A 19,848-nucleotide genomic window follows, 5' to 3' on the forward strand; every position below is an offset into this window, starting at 1 on the left:
ATTGGATTTGACTAGATTTTAATTCACATTTAACCAACATTCTTAAGGGATGTATCAGGCAACTCAAGATAGCGCTCTTTCTTGGTAAAGTCATAGGGCCACTCCCCAGACCCATCCTACTCTCCAGCCTCACTTCCCTCCACAGATAAGGTCTTTTATTCAAATTGGCTGAGAAGGCATTATGTCATATGCTTATATTTCATAGGGAATTTTAGCAAAACAATGGGTAGTTTTAATAAACAGAGAATTCTACCTTAAGAAAAAAAAAAGAAAAAGCAAGCCATATGACTCATGGGAATTGATAATATAACATAGAGGCCTATACCACTGGGGACTCCATTTGAATCTAATCCAGGTCTACAGTCAGCCAAAGTCATTCTCATCAAACAGCCGTGGGGTGTCCTATGCAAGATAAGTTTAGTATTCTCAGTCTGACCTCCTGTCCTTTCTCTTTACTGCTCCCTTTTGAATCCATTCCCATCACTCAGCTTCACAGCCTCATTCAAGCTCATCTCCCCTATGCTTGTTGCAGTTTCCATTTTCTGCCTGCCAAGTGACCTCTCTCTCTCCTCCTTTCAGACTTTACAAAAAGCCTTGGACTGCACGTACAGTCTTGCTTATATCTTGCCCCCTCTTTTTTGGGGAGCAAGACCCTAATATCTGCATGAAGCTAAACATGAGTTTATCAACAGAAGCTCTCTGGGAGTGGGACATGGGTGTCTTCTGTATAATGCTGTTAATTTACAGCATATATAAATATTATTTTTGAGACTATAATAGCAATTATGGTGAATAGGGGCCAGATGGCCTCTGTATCTAGAAAGCAGAATGTCAGTGTATTTTTATGTACATAAGTGTTACTTTTTGACAGGAAGGTAATATAAATTCTATGTTATAGTTGCCTGGCTGGTGAGTATGGTTCTGAGTTTTGGTTTTTCTAAAAGTAATTATACTGTCATGCCTGGATAATTTGCCCACTAAAGCCTTATTCTGTGGTATGGTCTTTGTTGTTGCTCTTTTTTTTTTTTTTTTTTTTAAGGCATGGTTATTGATCTCTTGCTGAGCTGAGATTTCAGTTTTATGCCAGATAGTTTGATAATGGGTTGGTTCTGTAAGTGGACTGAATGGGGATAGGAAGCACAAGCCACTCATGCCGCCAACCCCTAACTCCGTCAAGACGCATAGCTCATTATGAAAACAGTTATCAAGTATACATGAAAATTAATTGGGCTCAGTTTGATTCTGAAAAGGATCAGCTTTCTACTTGGCGGTCCCCCCAATCTTTCCAGATGTTGCACGCTAGCCCCTCGAGAAGCAGCGAAGGGAGATGTATTAATACATTGTATTGATTAGATCAAGACCCCTGACAGTTATTTGTAGAGATACCATCTGGCTGCTGTTCGAATTCCTTCACCAAAACAGGACGTGACATGTTATTAATCTCAACTCTCTAAGTATAGACAGTTGCCTTTTCTGCTAAACCGCATTTTACCATTCCTAGGAGATGGAGGCAGGACCTGAAGGGTGCTGAAATTAAGGTTATTACACAAATTGAGCCATATGGTCCAATATTTCAGCAAGAAAATTGCCAGGCAATAAAAATTGCTCCTGCCTTCCTAATGGTGTAAATTACAGTTTAACCATGGCTCTAATGATGTCCTTCTGCCGCGCTTAACTACTGTTACATGAAGGACATTGTTTTAAAAATATAAAAAACAAGTAAATGCCAGCAGCGTGTTTTACAATCTGTTAGTGTGTCATTAAGAACACTGTCAGAATTACATAAACATAATGGCAGGCAACCTAGCATACAAAAGAACAAGTATGGAAATAGAAAGTGTCTTGAAAACTCCTTTAGCTCTGTAATGTCAGAGCCCTTTCCCTTCTGGAACTTTTCCAGTATGGGAAAACGTGGGTGCTTATTTATTCCAGTTTTCACACAGGCTCCGATGGAGATTTAAAAACAAAAAAAATACTGAATATTCTGATGCATTTTGAACAGGTGACAATGGAGGGTATAAATTTGCTATCACATTATACTGTAGCTGTATATAAAGTTAACTGAGTATGAAAAAGAAATCCTAAGTGTGACTCTCTTTTCAAAGTGCAGCATTCTTTTTATTCTTTTGGATCATAGTAGGACTCTCTGGTTTTCAGACTTTGGGGGGAATTGCAGAGTATTAAATAGTTTCAGAGCTCAAAGCCTCTGTAAAATTTTACTAACAGAGTTAAAAATCTTAAAAATTGTTTATTAAAAATAGCTGTAACTTATTTGTTATGAAAAACAAATGAAAGTAGTTATCCAGTCAGCAGGTGCATTACTGACTGATTCTGGTGATTCATCATACATGTGGAAATTAATTGTAATTAAATAAAGTGAATAATTAGCCAATGATTTTATTTCAAAAACAGTCATCCAGCTATTAAGTTTGCGAAGGGAACCTCCATACAAATAGGAAAAATTGCAGAAGTTTATAAAAATCCTTTTTGGAATATTGAGTTTGACCACTTCTACTTTAAAAAGTGCAGATTTTAATAGTTCATATAGCCAACCCTTTTCATAAAATAACCTAGCATGACCATGTTCCCAGCTTGGGATCTGGCTGACTGGGTGCATAGCACTGGCTCAGGGATGTGCACTTGGAGCGTTCTGTACCAGCTTTGTAGAAGTGGCTGCTGGAAACCAAGGGGTCCTGAGCTCCACCACTGCCACCCCTCCCTCCCTTTGACCACTATTCTGGGTCTACTGTGCAAGTGGGTGCTGCTTCCCCTCCCATGCCCCTTTGAAGGCAGAAAGTTCCACACTCTTGCAAGGGCTGGATCTTCCTGCAAGTGCCTACTGGATCTTCCCATGCATTGAAATATGTTTTGACAATGTTGAAACCACTCCTGAGCAATGTTGAACAGACAAAGGGAAGGGAGATTGCGAGTTAGCTGTCTGGGTTGGCTGGTTTGTGAATAAGCTGACAGGCAGCTCATGTATTTGTCTTCAGACCTAGCACAGTTTCTGAATTGTGTGAAGGTCTCATTTTTGTGTGGAACAGGGAAAAGATGACAGGGGACTTTTGACAAATTTAAATTGAGCCCAAACCAGACAGTTAATCAGATTCAATAAAGTTCACAACAGTCTGTCTATTTGTCCTTCTTGCTTCTCAGTACCAGGACAATCACAAATGAAAACATCAAAACATAAGTAATCCATGATTGGTTGGTTGCTTTGTTTCCAAAGAAACCGAAGGCAGAAAATAGTAGACCCTTGTGAGGATGGTAGTCTGAGAACTTCCTATCTACAATGCATGGGAGTAGTTTACATATATATAACCTGTATTAGGAGGAAACAAAGTCCAATTTATGAGCTTATCCCCTTATAAACTACAAGTATTTCTCTTAGTACCTTGAACTTTTTATCTGACCAAAGTCAGAGAAATGCATGACAAATGAGATCTGGAGCATCCCAGTGTGTTGTACTCTACTCAGGAGCACCCCTAGTGGATGTATTTTATTGTTTAACTGCAAAAACTCTATATTGTATTTTTAAGTCTGTTTCTTTAGCATTCATTAAAGAAAATCTCTTTAGTCTTTAAAGAAATAGGTACAGATGTCCCACCATCAGCATCTGACAGGCCAGAAGATTTGGAAAGGATATGCTCATTGAACTGCTTTATGAGTGCCAAGAAAAACTACAAGCGTGGAGAGAAGGTTTCTACCCATGAAGTGGAGGGCTTACTGCAAGAACCCCTACCAAAGTTGCTGCTAGATTCAGAGAAATGTTTCTCATCTTATTAGTAGGTGCCACGTTACAGCTTTTAGGATATCAAATATTATCTGTTACACCTCTGGCATCTTCAGGCTCCTTTGCTCCCACCACCAAAACTGTGGAAACTGTTTCTTCCTCCCTTCTTTTCCCTTCACAAGCCTTCCTTTCTAGGAGCACATTTAGAGACCATGAGGAGTGATAGAGGAAACAGGAACTCCCATCCTGAGGATCTAGTAGAAAACTTCTGTGTTTTTCAGATTTTTGTTAGGAACTTGTTTCTATTTCCAGATATTCTGAAGGTCATGCAGTCCTTACAACAGACAGGACACTACTTCGTTCAGGTAATGTCCTTTAAAGGTCTTGTATTATTGAGGCTGTGTAGTTATGCAGGCAAAGCCTTAGGAGACAAACAACCACTTACATGTTCACTTAAGGCAACCTATGGCTGGTGCAAAGCAGCAGCCTGACCTGCAGCACAATATCCTCAAGCTCTTTGACTTTACAACTGTGGGTGCCTTTTTTGACCTAATCTATGGCTGCTCTAGCTTCCTTCTTTATGTAGCACATATCTTCTAAACAGTTCTGTGCCACACCACCCTAAGATAGAGATGTTGGGATTTGGTCCATCTCAGAGAGGCCGCTGGAGTGTGTGTTGTTGTGTGCCAAAAGGACTCTGAAGAGTAGTATATTCACAACAGGAAGATGTACAGAGGTCCCAGTATCTAGTTAACCTACCAGGGCATATTGCAAATCGTGACTTGTTTTGGTTCTGAATTTTGCTCCAAGTATCTTCCTAAGTCCACTTCCTGCAGGTTTGAATGCATCAATTATTTTTTTTTCCCATCCAGAGCAAAGTTCCCAGTCTGAGACAAATAATCCATGCTGTGTGGAGATGCTACTCTGGTGGCTGCCAAATAAAGGCACCAAGTTTACAGTTGTCCCACAAAATCAGAATTGCAAATGCAGATTTAATGTGACAAGAGAGTGAGGGAAGTGGACTCCTTGCAGTGATAAATTTTCTGTATTTTTCCTGTAAAGAAAACTTTACTCTGTACAAACAAATGAATGAAACTTTGCAGAGCTCTTATATTTCAACAGGCTTTAAAAAGAATTAATGAGAAGTCTGAAGACATCTTCTCCCAGATGAAGTATTATTCTTGTCATTATGGTATAATAAATTATTTTTTATTGTTTTCTCTTCAGGGGTTCAAGACAGATGATAATTTAGATTTTCTCTAATGCTAGTCTATGCTAGAAATGCTAGACCCATGATGTACCAATAGATCATGAGATTTATACTATAGTTGTAGCTTAAGACAGTGACATATTTAAGTGCTGTGCTTAATGTTACTGGAAAGTCCTGGCCTAAAAAGACTGACTAGAGACCCTGAGAGCAAATGGGAAAGAAAACATCACCTTTTCCACCAAGTAACAAAAATTTGAGCTCTGGTTGTCCTGATGTCAAAAATAGTACTGCCTTTGAGGACAAATAGAGTTGGGAACATGTGTCTTTCAAAAATGAACATTTCTGAGAAAAAAAATTGCAACAGCTCTTCAGCATACTGCATCTTTTTATCTTCCTGGTCCTGCATAGAAGCATCACAACACTTGCTTTGTTAAAAAAACCCTGTATTGATGTTTGGTTTGAGGGTATTAATAAAATTTTAAACCACACTGATTTGAGTAACCATCTCAGGCTGGGATGATGTTAAAATCAGGAGTCGAGGATGTTTGCTTTAGTATTAACTAAACAGATATTTGCTTCAGATTAGCTAAGGCAAATCCCTGCTCTGGTTGGGTGCCATCTACATTCACCATGTAGTTTTGGTCTTCTGCTTATGAAGACCCTAATCCATACCCTTGAAAAAGCAAAAGGAATCTTACATTGATTTTGAAGTGTTTTGAAATCGCTGCAGTTAAACTTCTGAAGCTATGAATTGTTTTTGTGTTTCACCTTAAGAAAAATAAAAGAGCAGACCTGTATGGTCTGTTGCTGTGTACTGGTTGAAAATGTTATCACTGATTTTATTGCTCTTTGAGTCTTATGTGAATTTAAAGAAAAAGCACAAGTCTGAATTCTAAAATCTTATTTTGGGTGGTAAATGTAGGCTAATCTAATCTGTGTAGAGAGAGAGATATTTCTCTGACAGGCTATTTAAAACAGAGGTTAAGCATAAAAAATATGACTTTCCCTTTGGAGGGCCCTCCTACCCTCAGTGCAGAGTGTAGAGAGTAACTGAGGACACTAACTACACAATATTTGTGTCAGAATGTAGAACATTGTGACTGTTTCCCATAGTGCCTATCCTCATATTTGAGCACTTGACTACATTTACAGGCCTGTCCCAAAATGACTAAATTGTACTAATTTCTCTTTGGATTGCTCATTTATAACATGCATACATGCAGCTAATCAATAGATGAGACAGTGGAACTAGTGGATTTACAGCTTAATATGCTGGAGTCAATAATGTGCTGTAAAGACATTTTCAGTTCAGAAATCAGCACAATTTGTTCTGTACTAAGCTTATGTGATCTATTTTAATTCCCTAAGTAACTTAAATATCCAAGGAAAATATAATCTGAACTAACCTGTTATGCTTCAGTTTTCAAGTAATTTTCAGTATTTACATATTTCATCTTTTCTCTAACTACTGCACCTTGCTGGTGCCATAAGCAGCTCAGACTTTTTTTTTTTTTTTGGCAGAAGCTCTGCACTGAGAAGCCCAACCCACACTAGGAGGGACTAATGAATGTGTGACCATATGAAAAGACATCATTAAAGACTCTCTTTTATTTATGCGTTAACATTTCTAACTGCTTTCTTGTTCACACTGCAGCAGATATAGTTGTCTACTTCTCTGTATATGTGTATGAATTTAGTGTTCATCTGACAGCATAGAAAATGGCAATGAGCAGTCTGCAGACACAGCTTCATATTGTGTCAAGGTGAGTTTCTTTCCAATGGTGCATCCTAAGAGGCTTAAACTAGAGGGAATTGTAGCCATGTGGTCCAAGGAGGATCTGGATGTTCATCCATGTGTTTCACTTGGGTTTACTTGGTTTCAAGACATTAAACCTGAAAGCAGCTTCTCTTCCAGTGACTCCACCAAATGCTATTGTCACTCCTTCTTCTTGTCTTCTTTTCAAGCCTTTTATCAGTGTGGAGTTGACTCCAAGCCTTTGTATCGCAAGAGATAGCTGCTAAAGGACACAGAAATTATAACTTATTCTTTATTGGGCCTCAATATTTTCATGAACAGTGCATCCATAGCAGCTGCAATGGAAAAACAAGATTTTTGTTCCTTTTACCATCATGGTGACACAGGGGCTTTGCAGGTCACTCATTGAGGCTTGTACAGCCAGAAGGGGCAGAGATCTCCTGTAGCAGTCTCCTACTCCAAGTGTGGGGGAACATCCCATTAAGTTCTGGAAGGAAGGTCCTCAGTGTGTCACTATTTGGAAGCTGTGCTTTGCTGAGGAATGTGTCCCCAAAGTGTACACCTAAATACATGTCTGATCAATATCCCTGCTAATAGTCAGAAATAGGCTAACTTCCCTCCAACTACAGAAAAAGCAAAGCATCCCTCCCTGCATCAGCAGTTACATGCTTTTGGCCTTCTGCTAACAGTGACTTCTCTGTACAAAAAGGTGTGGAGCAAATCCCTTTTTCCTGACATGGATTCGCATAATTGGACTGCACCTTTCCCAAACATGTACCTGCATACTTTCCTTTACTTTCCAGCCAGTCTCTGCTTGGAAAGCAGGTATCTTCATGTAGAATTGTAAAGCATTGAGGGACAATGGAAAACCCTAGTGAAGAAAAGCCTTTTGAGAGAAAAGGCTTGTACTTTTTGGCCCATCATTTCTTAAAATACCCAGTTCATTTTAAAGGTGACATTTTAAGTTCAGCCACATACTCAGATTAAATTTTGGCCTTTATAATGTAGCTCCAAGTAATTGTTTATGCTTACCTTTGAATGTCTCTCAGAAGTGATTACATACATAGCAGGCAAAGTTTGAATGAAAAGCTAGGACAGTTCTGTACAGAGCAAAGAAAAAGGAATAAACAGTAGGAAGGAAAAACCTTTTAGTCTCCTTTCAAATGTTTTTTATTTTCCATTGCGTTGGCAGAAAGCAGGATTTAAAGCTGTGAATTGCCTGGAGGCTGTGCTATCTTCCTCTACTTAGCAGCAGTTAGAACTGCTCTTTTTTTGCATGTGTTGGGTGAGAGAGACAAGGACTCAGAATGATTGAGAAAAGGGAATAAACTAAGCTTGCATTTAACATAACATGACACATCTATTGTAACTGTGTAAAATGGGATCTAAAACAATAACTATAGTTTCCTGAAGCTGTACACAGTAACACAGGGGGATATCCTGAGACTTACTTAATTAATGTTTGTAACACGATGTGAGATCCATGATGAAGTCATATATAACGCAAAGTCTTAATTCTATGGAGCACAGCTGACATTCAGTGGAATTTTCAAGGAAACTGATGTGGGAGTTTCACCTGTAATCTATGTTAAGATTTAGATTGTCCTTGTACAAGTCTCCTTAAAGATTTTCTTGAAACTGTCTTTATTCTTTTTACATTTCTCTTTCTGCATTACGGCTGTTGAGCTGTGCAAATGCAAAATTGAAAATAATTGCTTTTAGAGGAACACAAGGGATCTTTCCTGTCTGTTTTCCATTCACCAAAACCACAGCCAAACTCTCTTTTCAAACTTTACAGAACGTAGAACTTTCAGATACTGTGCCCAGGCAATTTTAAGATGATATGGAGAAGTTTTACAGTGTTCAGAGTCACTTTTCTTCACAATATCATACACGATGTAATTTGAAGGGAGATAAGAAGGTGTCTTACGGCACAGATATTTGAATTCACAAATGTAATAGAGAGGCAACATGAATTCTTGAAAACAAAAACTTCAAATGAACCATAAACCAAACATTTGATAATGACAGGGGCGCATTCTTTCTACAACAGGGCAAACTGAGTGCCATAAGATACCTTGAGTTGGGAAGTTCAGGGACATAAATTATCCATTTTTATAGAAAACGAAAACATCCATATTTTCATTACATTGGTTTATAAAGTTTCTGCCACTCTGGACATTACTGGGAAAAAGTATTTTGAGACTAAGAAAATGTGGCAGTCCGGATTTTTTTGTTCTGACAAAAGCATCTAACTTGATTCTGGCCAGCCATCACCAAAATATCAAATGGAAAATACGGTTTATGGCATTAGGAAAAATATAACATTAACCCCTAATGCTCCATATAAGGATGTACCCTACCATTTGCAGGTTTGAGCCCTTAGGCTCTAGCTGCTGTTTCAGCAGCAGTGTTTTTGCTTTCTTTTGCTATGCCTACAGACCATGGAATAAATCCATGAGAGACACTCCGCTCCTAGATGTTTGACAAATAGTGGATAGAAGGTCGTTGCTCCAGCAGGAGCACTACATGTGGCACATATTCTTGGAGTTCAGATGTACAAGCGCACTAATTGTAACAAAGAGATGCAAACCCCAACCAGACTTTGTGTGCTTGACTTTCCTGGCTTTCTACCTTCCCTGAAGACATCTTTCTATCCCAGATTACAAAGCTCCACCTGAAAGATGCTTCATTCCGATTCCCCTTGTGACCAAGGCAGGCTCAACACATTGCAAGTTCTGTGCTACTTTGATGGAATATGCAGATTCTGCACTACATGGTGTGAATTTGGAATGTCACAAAAACTTCCCAGCTCAATTCTGTTGGGTTTGACTGCTTTAATATCATGCTAGATTTTATACACCATGAAGTCTTTGCTAATGTAGCTGCTCTGTCCTCTCTCACTCCCACCACTCTTCACAATATGCCCCATTCAGCTAAGATATGTGTATTTTTCAGAGGGTGACATATGCTGTTTTTCAGTGTGATTTATTTTATAGTATGCTTTATTGTCTCAAATAGTTTAATTTTTTTACTGCAGATTCTGCCTGCCATATTTTGAAGAGAAACTTAGTCTAGTTGTTTATATCCAAAATGATTATTGAAAGCAAATAGTATCGCTCTGGTTAAGTGGGGATGTCATATTTGAACTGACTAAACCCAAAGTTTGTGGTAAGAGTCCCATCACTATCTAGTTTATAGAATGAGCTTCTTCGTCCCTTCTACCTCACTTTCTCATTGTGAGGAATAAAAAACATGGTTTAAAGTGAAGAAATATGGGGGGAAAGGAAGAAATCAGGTGCAAATCTATGGTTTATTATACAGTAGGTCTTGTGAGTGTTGTTAGAGATAAAATAAGTTAGGAAAACATGTTGACATCCTCCTCTAGATGGTGTCTATAGTGGAATGTCATGTCATTGATATTTTGGTTTATTTGATTTATTTAGTCATACAGAAAAAATTCTTTTTTTGGGTTTCAGTATTTCTTGGTAGAAATTAGACAAATACAGATGCAAATACATTTTTGAGAAGGTGGCATGGAGTGATGTTTGATGAATTTTAAACAATTATTGTTTAAAGGAAAAGGAAAGAAAAAAAGAAAAAGAAACAAAGAAAAAAGAAAGAAGGAAGAAAAAAGAGAAAAGAAAGAAAAGAAAAGAAAGAAAAGAAAAGAAAAGAAAAAAAGAAAAAAAGAAAAGAAAAGAAAGAAAAGAAAGAAAGAAAAGAAAAGAAAGAAAGAAAAAAAGAAAGAAAAGAGTGTTAATTAAATGCAATGTTGACTTTGCCCAAAGTGATTTCTTTAAGGTTTTACCAGCAAAGTGCAACATCGTTGCTGTTTAAAAGTGTACTGCTACCCAAAGGCCAACTTGGTTTTATTTGATTTCGTTTTAATGTGCAATGCATCCTGGTTTTCTTTGTGGTGCTTTGCTTTCAAGTCAAAGCTAGGGATTCAGATGCCTGGTGAGAGTGCAGCAGGTCCCAGGTGTGCCAGGAAAGAAAACTGTCTACTGTAAAAATAGGCAGCAACTCCATGAGACAGATTCAGCTACGTGCAATTCACAGTTCTTTACATGCTCCACCAGGAAGGAGGAAAATGAATCACAATGTAGTGCTTCTATAACAGGTATTAATTGTTTTTTGCAGAATATTTTGAACTTAGATTACTGCTGGTTTTAAAGGGTTTTTCCCTAGTATAGTCCACAAGCCCACACATGACTATTCGCATAGGAAATGATTCAGTTATGTGCTAAGTGAAACAGGTGTGCATAATTAGGGTTTTTATTAAAAAAAGCTGATAGCATGGTACTGTTGGAAAGGACAAGAACATAGAGTCACAGAGAAAAATTGTGTTCTCTAGTGTTGATGGCAAAACTACTACTTGTATTAAAAATAAATTGCAAGAACGTTCTAAAAGTTGAAAAAAAGAAAGCCTTATGTTTGCCAGGAATCTCAAGGAAACAATATTTTATGATCATGTTACCAAAGCTTATGTTTTAATAAGAAGCCTTTGATGTGCTTTACCTTGTTGGCTGAATCTATTCTAATGCATTTTTAAAATAAATTTTCCTAAATTTATGTATAAAAAAGCAAACTCAAGTGTAATGAATTTCTGAATGTCATTTCCTAGCCACTGTAGAAGAAAAGACTTCATCGATCCACATTGGTGCTGGGAAAGGAAGAGTGTCCTTTCAACTCAACCAAAGACAATTTGGACAAATATTCCCTGGGCAAAGCATTTTAAAATTATTTCAGGTTTAATAAGGAAATACTCATTTTACAAACTTAAAATTTTATTTAAATATTTATCTGATTCTCTTTCATAATTTCTTTGGGTTTTTATTTACCATAAAATTATCACCAGTATGGTACATTTTGATACTATTGAAAGCCTGTTATTATATGAAATAAGAAATAATTCTTTAAAATTAAAAATAAGTGTTGAAAGGCAATTTTAAAATCCTAAAATGAAATGCAAAGTTCTTAAAATGTAAAATTTTAAGAGTGAAATTTACAAAAAAATGAATGAAAAGCTATTTTTTTTTTGGTGAGGAAAATAATAGTGCAACATGAATTTCTGGTAAAAATGGAAATTTTGGTTGCCTGTAGGCAATATAATTTCTGTTAAAATGAATAACATGTTGGTTTCTCTTTGACTAACCTTTGCGATTTTTCAGTACTACCATGGGAATAATTTATATTCCAGTCCACACTGCTACAAGAAGAGACCTCATAGATTACTTGTGTATCCATAAGTTATATCTTTGTGAATCTGAGCACAAGGCTTTAGGAATAGAGTAGATTTTTAAATGGAAAAGACACAGTGTGCATTATATAAGCCTGAGAAGGAAGGCAACCCAAAAGACAAGTTAGTGTTTGCATATGAATATGAACTCAGTGTAATGTTTAGTGTGAAGGCAGGGGCTAAGAAATGGTCTGGGAAATGAGAATGAGTATCAGAGTCCAGGTCGAAAGTGTTCCTAGTGCTTTGCAGAAAATGGCAAGAATTCTGGATTAGACAGGGAACTGGATTAAGAGGATACAACAAAGGTGAGGATACAGTGAGTTATCTTATGAAATCCCAAGCATTCCCCCTCACTTCTGTCACTTGTGGAAGAATCTGTTTGAATTCCTTCATGGAGAATTTGAAAATTGGCATCAGAGGATAGTCAGATTGCCATTCTGAATGTCAGGAAACCATAGATTTCTTCTCTCTTGTCCAGGACAATTCACCATTTCTACTTCTGTAGATAAGGGAACGTTATATGGCATTACCTCCCATCATTTATGTTTGTAGGTTATGCAAGAACCAGTTGGATCACTGTACCACTACTGCAATTAGCAGCATGGTAGTGTCTGATGCCACTGGGTTTAGCTAGGACTTGCAGAAAGAAGGAGCTAGCTTTTTAATCAGCTATTGAAGATACCTGCCAAATAGAGATTACGTACAAAGGGCAGATAGGGACAGAGAAGAAATCCAAGCCTAACCTTAACTGGTGGCAACTTGCTGATCTTTGCTGATTACCCCTGAAGAAAGGACCGATACTCAAGCTGCCTATTGGGCAGCTCTTCAGTGGTTCAGAGATCTTCTGATGATAATCTGTCACGTTTTGAACTCATGCCCTGAGACCTAGGCAACTGGGTAAGCTGGCCTGCCTTGAAAAAAGAGGAAAAGCCCAGAGGTGACACCACTGGAAAGTGCTGCTTCATCAGATCGATAGATTCAAAGATGACTAGGTTGTGTAGTTGTATGCAGTTTAAACATTTGTGCAGGGAGTCCACCCGTGCAGAGTATTATTGACAGCTACAGATCAATGCTAATTTTTGATCATTTTCAACCTACAAAGACCCTCTTGACCCTGTTGCCACCTTAGGGGCACTTCAAGTAGTCAAAAGCAATCACAGTAGGCAGTGTAAAATCATCAGACCCTTGAAGGCTGCACAGCCTTGCCTGTGCCCAGGAGGAGGACCAAGAGGTAGCAAGGAAGGCAGGCACCTTGCATTATGGATGCCACTGTCTTGAACGACATGAAAGACTATGCTAATTTGTTTCCAGACTTAAGTGACTTCTATGCTCATGAATTAAAAAATAAACAAACAAAAAAGGCAATCTGAAGCAAATCTTATGGATACATTATCATGATTCATGTTCTCTCATTTTATGTTTTCAAAAATATGTTAAAACTAGGTTTTATTTTAAATAACTTTATTCTAATTTACAGTTAAAAAGTGGAATTGCTCTTACAGCTTGTGCTGCCACTGGCAGTGTGTGAAGCTTTTACACAGCAAGACCAAAGGTGGGGTCCTGCCTGGAGTAGTGGTAGTGCTGCCAGAGCTGTTTCAGGGAAGGGAACGAGGCTACCATAAGCAAGGGCCATGTCAAAGGCTGGGCTCTGGGCTACAAGGTGGGGATCAAGTCACAGTGGCTCATCACATCCTGTCTCAGGTGTCCATTCCCATAGTGTTTACATGGAAAGACTGGGCCATATAGGACGAATGTGAGAGTGTACACTCTTAAATGTTTGCCGAAGTATTCTTAATTTACTGACTGATGGAGTGAGAATGCTTGGCAACAGGAGAAAGGAGGACATGGGCTTGTAGGTCCATTGGATTTCATGGTCAGTCGGTCTATGAACATCTTAATGTTGCATTAAAATTTTATTTGTTGGTTTGCTTTCAATGGTGAATGAAATCTGGACTGTTAGCATGTGTAAACATTGGATCTGTGAGTTTATGGCTATGCAGAGAAAGACTGGGAGAATATCCAAGGCAATGTTTTGTTCCTGCGCCTGTGTAAAAGGCTGTGTCGTCCGCTGAAACCAAAGTTATAGTGCTATCCCTTGCAAGGTGTATTTGCAATTTATATTTGACCATTCCAGCAGGACAGTATTTCTAGGCTGAAAATGTCATGAGAGGACATAAAGTGATTTTAAAATGAATCACTGAGTCTGCCATCCACCCTCTTTTCAGCCTCAGCCTTTGAGCTGAGCAAATTCACACTGGCAATGGCAGCAATGCAGGGGAGAAAGCGGGGCTCTGTACTCTGGGAGTACATCCCCTGAGCTTACTTCAAAACCAAACAAAACAAAAATACATGTAAACCATTTGCTCTTCAAGAAGTATCTGTAGGAGCCAGGGATAAAAGTCATCCCTGGAAGGAATGGTTTAGCAGTCTCCGGAGAACATGATGAACTGCAGGCAAGGAAATCCCTCCATCCTTGTTTCATTTCAAACTGTAGTGAGGATTGTAAATAATAATCTTGCGGTTTAGTGGGGAAAATGGTAGAGGGTGATGAAAAATATGCTAGTTTTCTGTTTAAAAAACAGAAATATAGTGTTTTGTAGCATTGCTGTCACAAAAACCCACCCTGATGAATGGAGCTCATTAGAAAACAGAGCCATTGCCTTTGTCTGATGTTTGTAATTATGTGTTTGTACCTTCAGAGATCCTCTGTGTAGCGGTTCAGAGCAATAATTTAATGTTGTGTGCTCCTCTCCTCCCATCCCCACCCCCCAGCCACAGAATGTAAATTTTAGGCTTTTAAAAAGTTCTGTTTTGAAAACCTAATAGATGAGTGTCCTCATAAAAACTATTAATACAGACTACATCCAATTGTAAAGCTAATTTTAATCATGTTTTGTGCCAACATAATTTCTAATGCCAGATTTTTATGCTAAGCATGAGCCTCGATTTCAGCACTGTTCTTTAACCTACAGTTCATAATTTTGGCAGTCGGCTGTATAGGTTTTTTGGCTATGGCAGTTTGAACGCTTCCACTTTCAAGGATCTAAGCCATAAATGTTATTAAAAGAATCTATAATGAAATCAGGTTTGGTTATTTTTTTAATGGCTGCCTTGAATATGTTGGATGACTGAACGCACGTTGTTAATCATTAAGTACTCATGTTACAAAAAATGTTTGATAGTATTGCCATCTAGGGGCTGAACAAATTCTCCATGCTGAAATAAACTGTAATTGAACAGGTGCTGCTATTGACAATATACATATGTTTTTGCTTTATAGCCCACATGCTTTCCATGTTTCTTATGACAAAGATATCTCTAAATGTCCCACGGCAGCCAGAGCTTTCTTATATATAATCTGTTCGAGGTGATTGCTATTTGCATTTGAGCTTATGCTTTTTGGCAGTGATGGCTGGGAATTCCTAACAAGAATTATACTTTTTGCATTATTAATCTTGCTAGTGTTTGCCCTGTTTAACAGAAAAAGGAATCATTTATCAGAAAAGTATGTTTAATAATCTGTACTTGTGGCATCTTCAGATTTAATATTCATAATGGTCATTCAAATGCTGTGCTATATTTATCTAAAAGACTAACTCATTGTTGTGAGGAAATACTATTTAAAATATTTATAATCTAACTTTTAATATTTAAAAAAAGAAATTAATATTTCTTTAAATTTTGTTTCTGAGTCTGATAGCTTAACAAATGTTTAAATATTAAACAATTGGAAGTGTTAGCATTTAACACTTAATATGACTGAAACAGGAAAATTGACTTCATCTCGTTCTGCCACACGAAGGCAACTGAATTTTTGCACTCCCCTTCTTGAGACTTATGTAGCTCATGCAAAGCACAACTAAAAACGAGATTAAATATATTGGTGGTCAGCTGAACTCCTTTCTTCCTCACTCATCTGACCAGACAAATCTGCACAGTCTCCTGTTGGAACATGTTACTCCTGTTCAAAGTAATACCACGGCTGTGTCTCCTTCCTGGCCTAGATCAGAGTTTGTACCAAAGCTCTCTTTGCCTGAGCAGTGTCAGGTCTGTGTCAGATGCGTGTTTGGTTAAGCTGCCTAAAGCTGTGAGCTGTGATGCCAGTGGCTATGTCCATCACTCTGCATCCCCCCACAGGTCTCTCTGCTGGGGCTGTGGTCTGGTGTGATGGCAGGTCAGCCCCAGTCCTCGCAGCCCAGTTAGAGCCCAGTGAGATCCACGAACAGCCATGCTCTTCTCAGCCTCTCCCCACTGGTTCAAGGCAAGGCCTTTGGCACCAGGGAGGGTCTAGGCAGCTTGCTCATGCCCCCATCAGCAATGTGGCTGCTTCCTCCAACCTGGAGAAACAGGGAGGGGGTTCTTGTAAGGCAGCAGGTTGCCCTACAGTCATCCTACATTGTGAATTTATCTCAAACACCATCTTTGCAAAGCAGGAACATAGGAACTAGTTTATTCAATCTCTATACTTGCCATCCATTTCCCCCCCATCTCTCCTTCCCTCCCCCCCCCATTTTTAAGGGGGTTTGTTTTCAGTAAGGAAATTAAACGATACTCTTGGAAACACTGTTTTATCCAGTTTATAATGCCCTAAGTATCTAGGACAGGACAGCCTATGAAATGTCACATCTACACACAGATGTGTGTAGAAGAGTTCTGTAGAAGCAGGCATCACTCATATACTACAGTTTTTATGTTCTTGAAGTCCTCCATAGTTCCAGGCAGCCTCATCCTCACTGAGCAAAGCTCAGACACATGCTGAACTACAAGCTATTTGCTAGCTGAGATTCAGACTCTGCAGGACTCCCGAAGCAGTCATCTCCAAAGCCTTTAACCATAATGATAGATACTTTTTTAAAGCCTAAGAATTCTAAGAATTAAGGTTCAATCATGAAAACCACTAAAAAATTCCTGGTAACCAGATGGGTATTCTGCAAAGCGGTCAGAAGTGACCCAGAGCTGAGGCCTCATTTTCCAAGTGACATAAACCACAGATGCTGATTACTTTTTTAACTACTCAAACATCTGTATTTTTGCTTCAGGGAACAAAGCATCAGCTCATTTAGTTTGGATTGAAACCTTTCACAACATATCATATTCATGTCGTAGCTGTAAACAATGCTGGGCAGGTTTCAAGCCCCCTGGACATCTGTGCGCACTTTGGAAGCTTCACCCAGTGGCCTGAGCAACTTCACTGTGGAAAAGAAGGAAAATGGCAGGGCTCTGCTACTCAAATGGTCAGAGCCCTCCCAGCCCAACGGTGTGATTAAGGTAATCTTCATCTTGACATTTCACTTGATCAAAAAAGAGAAGGGAAATGCTGAATATCAAATGAAAGCATTTTTGCTAAAAAGGACTCAAATCAAATGCGTTATAGTTTACAATAAGACAGAAGTCCTGTGTAAGCACAAGGCACTCTGTGAATTCCCTCTGCTTTCATTATATTAAAATAAGTATTAACATTCTTATGCTACTCCATGACTGTAAAGTGTTCATTTACACTGAACCAAATTGTTCATTGAATGCACAGAAAGCTACACATGAAAGGTCATAATATTACTTTTTGTACATTAGACACCATCAAAATGTGTTTCTAGAAAACCTGGATTTGACAGAATGTTGTTCTGGAATTTGGGACTTTTTTTTACCTCAGTGGTTTCAACTGAGTGTAAACCTTTACCTGCAAGGTTTGCAACTAGAGAGGTTTATTTGGAGATTTTTTTCCATAAGTGATTTTTCTTTAGAGCTAGTCTGTGAGAAAGCTTTCCTCTAGCCTATGAGAGCCTCGCAATGAACTTGATAACAATCAAATATAATGAAAACTGTCACTAAGTGATTTATTACTGCATTCAAAATGAAAAAAATCATGAAAATTGGATCAAAACACTCCTTTTGTATCAATGACCTGTTTGTGTGCTGATTGTTACTAGCAAGAAAGTAAGTTTCTGAAATCACTGGTTGATAGTCCTTACCCTATTGCAAAGATTACGGAGTCTCATCTACTGGTTATTGACAAAAACTGTTGATTTTTTTCCCCCTTTTATCCTGGCTTCTGTCCTTCCTTCCCTGCCTGCCTTTTTTCTTTTTCTTTCTTTATCACCAACCTAGCAATATTTTCAGTGATGACAACCTGGAGTACAGTGGTTTATCTCGGCAGTTCCTCTTCAGGCGCCGTGAGCCTACACTCTCTACAACCCTCATACTGGAGGCTTGCAATGCAGCAGGATGCACTCGTTCTCCACCCCAGCCAGTCCAGACAGGTGAAGCACCCCCAGTGTCTCAGATGGCACCTGTAATCCAGGCAGTGAATGCCACCAATGTTGAACTGAGCTGGTTGCAGCCAATTAATCCAAATGGAAAAATAATTCGCTAGAAGTTATTCACCAGATGCACAGAAGAAATGCTGCAGGGTACAGAGCGACAACAGAAGACGAGAAAATTGTTTTCACAGAATATAACACTGAAAGTAATACATTCGTATATAATGATACAGGTTTACAGCATGGACAAGTGTATGAATATAAAATACGCACCTGGAATGCAGCAGGCTACACTGACAGCTCCTGGACAGTGGCAAAGACTAGTCAAACTGCCCCAAAAGGTCTTGCCATCCCCAGGTTATCTGTGGTATCAGCTACCCCCATAAAGTGTGTCATATCGTGGGCCCCCCCGGCACATCCCAATGGCATTCTTCAGTCGTACAGGCGGCTAAAGAATGATGTTCTCCTACCCTTTCAGCTTTGATGCTGCTACTCTCAGCTACATGGATTAAGACTTACTGCCCTACACAGTGTACAGCTATGCAATAGTTGCCTGTACAATGGGAGGCTGCTCCACCAGGTGAGCCAGCTGCCATACGGACACTGGAAGCAGCTCCTGCCTTGGTGGACCCACCATATCTGCAGGCTGTCAGTGCCACTCAGATCAATGCATCTTGGGCACCTCCTCAAATACAAAATGGAGATAGTACCAAGTACATATTGAAATTAACAATGAAGAGTATTATCCTGGGCAAAAATTTGCAAATATTGGTTTCTAATCTACAGCCTTACACACAGTATGATTTGGCATTGGTTGCCTGTACTGCTGGGGGCTGCACAGCCATACATCCAGTCCATGATGACCATGGAGGCTCCACCATTAAATATGGCAGCCCCAGGCTGCGTTGTCATGGCTCAGAGTCGATGGAAATCACATGGAACTTCCAGATAAGCCCAATGGTAACATCACAATGCTATGAGCTAAGAAGGGATGGTGTACTTGTTTACCTCAGGGCCTGGAAACTCGTTATTTGATTTCACCCTAACGCCAGGCATGGAGTACAGCTACACTGTCACTGGCAAATAACAGTCAAGGGAGCGTGACCAGCCCATCAGCTCAGATAAAAACCAACCCCTCTGCTCCGTCTGGGATGGTGCCTCCTAGGTTGGCAGGCATTGGTCCTCAAATGAGATTTGGTGGCCTGGGGACTCCTCCTATCAAGTGAATGGTGACATAATAAATTACACAATCTCCATCCACAGCCTGCTGAACAGGAAAGAAAACTTTGACTTCGATGCATCTCATGTTTCTTTCTGAGACGGTCATACATAGTGGCACAGCTACAGCCCACAGTAGGTAATATCTGGAAGAACTCATTCGTTGAGATAATTCTGCAGGAAGGTTCATGGGCTGGCTGACAGCTCAGCCATCTTGATTAAACAGATATTCAGATCCATAGGTTTTGTGTTCTAAAAGCAAATGATAAACCAGATTTTTTTTAATTTGTAGTAACACCAGCTATATATAATCTTGATGAAGTACATAGTGTGACTTAGGTTGTAATTAATAGAAGGGGTAATTCACCTACTCTGGCTATAGACTCCAAAACCTGCAATCTTGTACTGCTGGATCTTTTGCAAGATGTCTGC

At 39.0% G+C, this 19,848-nt stretch overlaps 1 protein-coding gene across 1 annotated transcript in view; it reads left to right on the plus strand.

Annotated features, from left to right (window-relative positions):
- LOC116783619 (usherin-like) overlaps nt 1-19,617 on the plus strand; it is a 238,386-nt gene extending 218,769 nt beyond the window's left edge. Inside the window, 14 exon segments of the mRNA XM_032681273.1 lie at nt 16,981-17,076; nt 17,078-17,209; nt 17,683-17,687; nt 18,047-18,333; nt 18,336-18,664; nt 18,666-18,776; nt 18,778-19,040; nt 19,042-19,085; nt 19,088-19,206; nt 19,209-19,227; nt 19,230-19,276; nt 19,278-19,385; nt 19,388-19,511; nt 19,514-19,617. Coding sequence (XP_032537164.1) covers nt 16,981-17,076; nt 17,078-17,209; nt 17,683-17,687; nt 18,047-18,333; nt 18,336-18,664; nt 18,666-18,776; nt 18,778-19,040; nt 19,042-19,085; nt 19,088-19,206; nt 19,209-19,227; nt 19,230-19,276; nt 19,278-19,385; nt 19,388-19,511; nt 19,514-19,617 — 1,788 coding nt within the window.
- Nucleotides 19,618-19,848: the final 231 nt, after the last annotated feature.

This window comes from Chiroxiphia lanceolata, chromosome 3 (assembly GCF_009829145.1).
Source record: "Chiroxiphia lanceolata isolate bChiLan1 chromosome 3, bChiLan1.pri, whole genome shotgun sequence".
NCBI classification, from domain to species: domain Eukaryota; kingdom Metazoa; phylum Chordata; class Aves; order Passeriformes; family Pipridae; genus Chiroxiphia; species Chiroxiphia lanceolata.